General features: G+C 42.4%; 1 protein-coding gene across 1 annotated transcript; it reads right to left on the bottom strand.

The window, feature by feature from the left end:
• Positions 1-2,607: 2,607 nt before the first annotated feature.
• Positions 2,608-5,202, bottom strand: LOC132591537 (zinc finger protein 665-like). The gene is made up of 2 exons (XM_060270574.1): positions 5,196-5,202; positions 2,608-3,638 (listed from the first exon to the last, which is right to left on the bottom strand). Exons 1-2 carry the CDS (start codon positions 5,200-5,202, stop codon positions 2,608-2,610), a joined length of 1,038 nt encoding a protein of 345 aa, XP_060126557.1.
• Between the last annotated feature and the right edge of the window lie 2,235 nt (positions 5,203-7,437).

Raw genomic sequence — 7,437 nt, 5'->3', positions numbered from 1 at the left:
CAAAACGAACCTCACTGGGTGACCTTGGGCTAATTACAGTATCTCTGCCTAGTATAGCACACAAGGTTGTTTTTAGGGGTGGATACAATACTTTTCTTTTTAGCTAATTGGTGGTGTTAATATTACTAGTAACAATAGTCACAGTATTAATACAGTGGTAGAAGAGAAGGGCTCTTTACCACAATGTAGTGGCACCCCATCTTCCCCTTCTTTCCCAGGACCCAGAACTCTTAGGAAAAAATGTAAATAATAATAACTCAGGAGACATTTTTTAAGTTAGCCTTGTCAGGTGATGGTCTATTTAATCACTGCTCTTTATCAGTGTGTTTCATTGCTGCATTTTGTTTTAGCTATTATTCTGCCATTGTTTTTGCGTATTCTATTTCTTTAGAAATGATAGGTATAAATGTTGAAACAAGCAAGCAGACACACCAAAGAGGTTTCCCTTCCATGCTATTTTGCATCAAAAGTGCTTCCCTGGAAAAAAGGCACATGGGCTCAGTGAGATACCCTTCAGTACTCCTTAGGCACAGATGCTCCTAACACTTCACCCTTGATGAACCTTCTTCTCTGCATGGTTAGCCTGTGCCTCTCTCCAGGAGTACCAAAAGCTGTCTGCCGGGATATACCAAGAAGGACAACCACAGTGCTGCTATACTTGTGCTCCATGTGCGGAAGGGGTGATCTCCACTGAGGAAGGTGAGTGAATCAAAGGATAGGAAATTCCTTAGGAGAATATAAATAGGGTGAAGAATCATTCAGGGAGACTTTCTGTGAAGATTCTAAAAACAGTTCTGAGCATTTATAAAGAATTTTGCCTCCTCTTCCCTAATAAACAGGTGCCATCTCCCCCATAAGAATCTTTGCGCCCCAAAAAAGTAATTGGTTTCTCTGTCTTGTTGTTCCTGATGTCAGATTTATGTCCATTTATCCTTTGGCACAGGATTAGGGCATAAATAAATGGACATAAATCTGACATCAGATGGTTGGTTTTCGGAACTGGGGCCATGATTAAGAGGGACGGCCGGGGGCATTCGTACTGTGCCGCTAGAGGTGAAATTCTTGGACTGGTGCAAGACGAACCAGAGTGAAAGCATTTGCCAAGAATATTTTCATTAATCAAGAACAAAGTTGGAGGTTCAAAGACGATCAGATACCGTCGTAGTTTCGACCATAAATGATGCCAACTAGCGATCCAGCGGTGTTATTCCCATGACACGCCGAGCAGCTTCCAGGAAACCAAAGTCTTTGGGTTCCAGGGGGACTATGGTTGCAAAGCTGAAACTTAAAGGAATTGATGGAAGGGCAGCCCCAGGAGTGGAGCCTGTGGCTCTGGTTCTTGTGCCGGTCCATGAATTTCACCTCTAGCAGCACAATACGAATGCCCCCGGCCTAGAAGTTGATTTCTCCCTTCCTTTTTTTAAAAAAAGTAATAATCCAATATGGTTAGGAATATAGCATTTTTACTCATTCTATAAAAGTAGGGAGACAGAAGCTGATGGTGTTAATCTGAATTAGTTGCCCTTACTTCTGCTTGTAACTAACAATAAGTTGGAATTAACTCAAGGCATGTTGCTATCTCCTCCAGAGGTTTATAAGCAATGAATTTTATTATTTCTGTGTATGAATGTTTGTTTGTGCATGTGCATTTATAGGTATACAATGGTACCTCTACTTACGAATTTAATGCGTTCCGAACGCACATTCGTAAGTCGAAAAAAATTGTAAGTCAAATTCCATAGGAATGCATTGGGAGAAAAAAATCGTAAGTCAAAGCAACCCTATCTAAAACTTCTAAGTAGAAAAAATCCTATCTAAACCGCATCCAAGATGGCAGACGGAGCTCCGTTCGTAAGTAGAAATATTCGTAAGCAGAGTTATTCGTAAGTACAGTGGTACCTCTGTTTATGAACACAATTGGTTCCGGAAGTCTGTTCATAAACTGAAGTGTTCATAAACTGAAGCAAACTTTCCCATTGAAAGTAATGGAAAGTGAATTAATCCGTTCCAGATGGGTCCGCGGCATTCGTAAACCGAAAATTCATAAACCGAGGTGTTCATAAACCGAGGTTCCATTGTAGAGGTACCACTGTACCTGATTATATTCCACCTTTCCACTGAAAGGTAACTACACGAACACACATTTAACAAAATGTATTACTCTGACCCCGACAATAATGCTTGAAGATAATGCTTTAATACACCTAGAAGTGACAAGGAAAAGGTGGGACACCCCTGGAACAAAGAAAGGAAATGCCTCATTACCAACTACAATCAGATTACCCAACTGCTTCAAAACAAAAGCGATGAATCTTGGCCCTCTTTCAATAGCTGCTTTGCAGGATCTGGCCCAGGGTCCCTGGAAGGGCACCATTCTTGTAGGAATTCCATGAAGTTGAGCAACAACGGTGCTCTAATTAAAGTGCTTTCCTCATTACAAGCATCTAAATATTTCTTTCCTCTTGATCTACGTATGCAAAATGAGTTGTGAAATCTGACCAAATCTTTCCCCACATTCCAAGCATATATATGGTTTATCCCATGTGAGTTCTTTTATGATAAGTAAGGCTAGATCCATGTGCAAATCTCTTTCCACACTCCAAACATTTATATGGTTTGTCCCGTGTGAATTATTTGATGTGAATTAAGGCTTGTGCTGCAAATGAAGCTCTTTCCACACTCAAAACATGCATACGGTTTGTCCCCTGTATGGATTCTGCAATGTCTAACAAGGTGTGTGTGGTTACTAAAGCTCTTTCCACATGTCACACATTTATATGGTTTTTTCCCTGTATGGATTCGCTTGTGCACAGTAAGGCTTGATCTTTGAGAAAAGCTCCTTCTGCACTGCAAACATTGATATGGCTTCTCCCCTGTGTGGATTCTCTTATGTTTTCTAAGGCTAGAATTGTGAGCAAAGCTCATTTCGCACTCCCAACATTTATATGGCTTCTCCCCTGTGTGGATTCTTCGATGAGATGTAAGGCTTGAGCGGTGACGGAAGGTCTTTCCACAGTCAAAACAGGTATACGGTTTCTCCCCTGTGTGAATTCTTAGATGTGCTGTAAGGCTTGATTTATAAGTGAAGCTCTCCCCACACTCAAAGCATTCATATGGCTTCTCACCAGTGTGAGTTTTCTTATGTGAACTAAGGTGTGAATTCTGGTTGAAGCTCTTTCCACATTCCAAGCATTTATATGGTTTCTCCCCTGTGTGGGCTCTATTATGTGAAGCAAAGCTACCATGGTGAGCAAAGCTCCTTCTGCACTGCAAACATTTATATGGCTTCTCCCCTGTGTGGATTCTTCGATGAGATGTAAGGTTACTATTCTGAGCAAAGCTCATTCCGCACTCCCAACATTTATATGGCTTCTCCCCTGCGTGGATTCTTTGATGAGATGTAAGGCTTGAGAGCTGACGGAAGGTCTTTCCACAGTCAAAACAGGTATACTGTTTCTCCCCTGTGTGAATTCGTTGATGCGATTTAAGGGTTGAGTGGCGATTGAAACCCTTTCCACATTCTAAGCATTTGTATGATTCCTGTCCTGTGTGAATTCTTTCATGTGATTTTAGGCCTGAACTGTCACTGAAGCTCTTTCCACACACCAAGCATTTACACAGTTTCTCCTGTTCACCACCTGCTAAAGTTAAGGGAATATGACAATTAAAAATGTAATGCAAATCATAATCCTAGTGAGACTTTCTGGAACTTCTAACAACTTCTAACAACAAGAACAACACCCTGCCCATCTGACTGGGATTCCGCAGTGTGGGAAAGAAGTGTGGGAAAGAAATAAGATGCTGTTAGAGGGTAAAACACCTTGGTGGATATCACCAGTAGAGGTAATAATGATTAAAAAGTTGAATATGGAGGGGAGGAGGGCCACTTATGAAGAAATGTTGATAAAATCTGATAGAGGTTGGAAACTAAAACCATTTGAAGAGATTCAGGAGGAATTGACAGGATGGTTACAATACCATCAGGTAAATGACATATTGACGAAAGATAAAAAATTAGGATTTGAAAGTAAAAAATCCAAATTTCAAACAGAATTGTTGGGAGGCAGTGTAAAGTTATTGTCAAAAATGTATAATTTGTTGCTTGAATGGTCTACAAAAGTTGAATTGACAAAAGAGGTCATGATAAGGTGGGCAAGAGATTTTGGGTATAATATTGAATATGAAGCGTGGTTGAAACTATGGAATGAAACATTGAAATTCACTGCATGCACTGCATTGAAAGAAAATGTTATGAAAATGATGTATAGATGGCACTTAACACCAGTTAAACTAGCAGAAATGTATAGAACAGGTAGCAAAAAGTGCTGGAAATGTCAAGTGAATGATGGTGAATTTTATCATGTGTGGTGGACATGCGAAAAGGTTAAAAAATATTGGGAACAAATATACAATGAGTTGAAAAAAATGTTTAGATACACTTTCCCCAAAAAACCAGAGGCTTTTTTATTGGGTATAATGGGTAGAGAAATAGCTAAAGAAGACCAGAGACTTTTAATGTATGCTACAACCGCAGCAAGAACTTTATTAGCCCAAAAATGGAAATTACAGGAGCTACCGACAGTCGAGGAGTGGAGGACGAAGATGATGGACTATGCAGAACTAGCTAAGCTGACCCACGGGATCCGTTACCAGGGGGGGGGGAGTTCCAAAAAGAGTGGTGTAAGTTTGTGGAATATATTGAGAAGAACTGTAGAAGTTTGAGGACACTTGCAGGACTAAAATAAATCCTGCGAATTGACTTTGAATAAGTAGGCTAAAGAAACTGCAGGACTAGAGCGTAAAAACAAATCTGAAAGACGGAGGGAGGGGAGTCTTTTCTTTTTTCTTTTTTTCTCTTTCTTTATTTTTGTTATCATTTTTTGTTAAATGTGAATGTAGGGGTTAGTGGATGTATTTGTTAAATGTTTGTTATTTGATGTGTTTATGTGTGGTTATGTGGAAAATTAATAAAAATTTCTTTGAAAAACAACAACGTTCCTTTCCTGGCTATATTTAATCTCTGCCAACTCAGACCTTTGGCCCTGCAGCCTTCCTTGTTTTCTTACAAGGGGAGCTTCCTCACTCCCAGCATCCCTCCATGTCCCCATCTCCATTCTCTGCAACTCACCAGATCTTTCCGAGGGTCCTGGGAGGAAACGTTCTAAGGTTCTGGGAGACAGCCTGACTAGGTCTACCGTCCATTTTCCTCCTAGGCTTTTCATCTGTGATCCTGTTTCCTCTTGGCCATGAAAGGTCTTTCCTTTGACTTCATGCTTGGTTCTTTCTGATGAGACCTGAGTACAATGACTGTCCTGTTCACCACCTGCTAAAGTTAAGGGAATATGACAATTAAAAATGTAATGCAAATCATAATCCTAGTGAGACTTTCTGGATCTTCTAACAACTTCTAACCACAAGAACAACACCCTGCCCATCTGACTGGGATTCCGCAGCTTACAGCATATATAAAACATTGTAAAACATCAAACATTAAAAACTTCCTGATACAGGGCTGCCTTCAGATGTCTTTCAAAAGTTACGTAGTTCTTTATCTCCTTGACATCTAAAGGGAGGGCATTCCACAGGGACAGTTCGATTACCGAGAAGTGACTTCGTTTCTTGCTGTGAGGAAACCAGCAGAAGACCCTCAGAGCTGGACCTCAGTGTCTGGGGTTCAGCGATGGGGGTGGAGATGCTCCTTCGGGTCTACAGGGCCGAGGCCATTTACCGCTTCAAAGGTCAGCACCAACACTTTGAATTGTGCTCAGAAACGTACTAGGAGCCAATGTATATCCTATAGGACCAGTGTTATATGGTCCTGGCAACTGCTCCCAGTCACCAGTTGAACTGCCGCATTCTGGATTAATTGTAGTTTCCGAGTCACCTCCAAAGGTAGCCCCAAGGAGAGCACAATGCAGTAGTCCAAGCAGGAAATAATCAGAGCATGTACCACAGTCTGTGTGCAGCAAGGGTCTCAGGCTGTGTACCAGATGGAGCTGGTAGACAGCAGCCCCCAAATCCTGACTCTCCCCATGTCACCATTAAAAACGTTCCTTGCCTGGCTATATTTAATCTCTGCCAACTCAGACCTTTGGCCCTGCAGCCTTCCTTGTTTTCTTACAAGGGGAGCTTCCTCACTCCCAGCATCCCTCCATGTCCCCATCTCCATTCTCTGCAACTCACCAGATCTTTCTGAGGGTCCTGGGAGGAAACGTTCTAAGGTTCTGGGAGACAGCCTGACTAGATCTACCGTCCATTTTCCTCCCTCCATTTGCTTTGATTGAAGAACTCAGATGCTGCAGGTTCCTGGGAGGGAGGAAGAAGCAAAGGGAGCCTGAGAGCTGGTGTCCAGCCTAGGTGTGGAGCTCCCACTTTCCTTGGTAAAAGAGGGGCGCCTTCCTCCTGAACACCACCATGCGAGGAAAGTGGAGTCATTCCTGAAAGAGGATCTTCCCACCACCATTAAAAACTTCCCTTATTTTTATTGTTTTTAATATTCGGTTGGAAGCCGCCCAGAGTGGCTGGGGAAACCCAGCCAGATGGGTGGGGTATAAATAATAAAATTTATTATTATTATTATTATTATTATTATTATTATTATATAATAAATTATATTATTATTATTATTATTATTATTGCCAGCTTAAAGCTGTGACAAAGCTGCCTCCCTGTTCCTTGTCGTCCTGCAAACCACCACCACCACCCCGCCTTTAGGGGAAGGGGCTGTAGTTTGAGGGCAGGGCATCTCCTCAGCAGACAGAAATCCCAAGATTCAGTCCCCAGGCAGGGCTGAGACTCCATGGCCAGAAATCCCCAGCAGAAATTGCCAGTCAGTGTCAACAATAGTAGCCCCGGTGGAGCAATGGTATGACTCTGTATAGGCAGCTGACTGTGCTTGAGACCCCCAGCACTTCTGCAGCAGTTGCTGGTGGTGAGAAACTAAGGCCATTTTAGGGCCAATGGTTTTCCTCTTCCCATCCTTAAAGTCTTCACTCCTTCATCTTTCCCAACACCTTGGTACCTTCCTAGGGCTGGTCTGCTATACAGAGAGACTGTGCCCTCCTTGGATGCCTTCCTCCTGAATCCCATACAGGGAAGGCATCAAAGAAGAAAAAATAACCCATGCCACTAGGGAGCCTTCTCCCTTTCAAAAAATCTCCCTCTTATTCCCACCTTCCAAAGAATCTCCCTCCCTCCCAGCTTTTCAAATTCAGGAGGGTGTGACAAGCCAAGGAGTCCTCTGTAATAATATGATTGCTGCCTTTAACCCTTGAAGAGCCAGTATCTCTCCCACCCCAACCCAAATTGTATGGTGCTAAGGATATTGCGGGTTCTGCCCATAGGGACCCAACTAAGCCCCCCCCCCCCCCCGCTCCTTGCCAGAGTCCCTTGGAGTAATCTGACCACACCCAAAAGCAACACGTGGCTAATAATGTA

The sequence above is a fragment of the Zootoca vivipara genome, chromosome Z, assembly GCF_963506605.1.
Source record: "Zootoca vivipara chromosome Z, rZooViv1.1, whole genome shotgun sequence".
Lineage (NCBI taxonomy): Eukaryota > Metazoa > Chordata > Lepidosauria > Squamata > Lacertidae > Zootoca > Zootoca vivipara.
The sequence above is the reverse complement of the archived record's forward strand: the minus strand, read 5'-3'. Positions and strand labels throughout refer to the sequence as shown.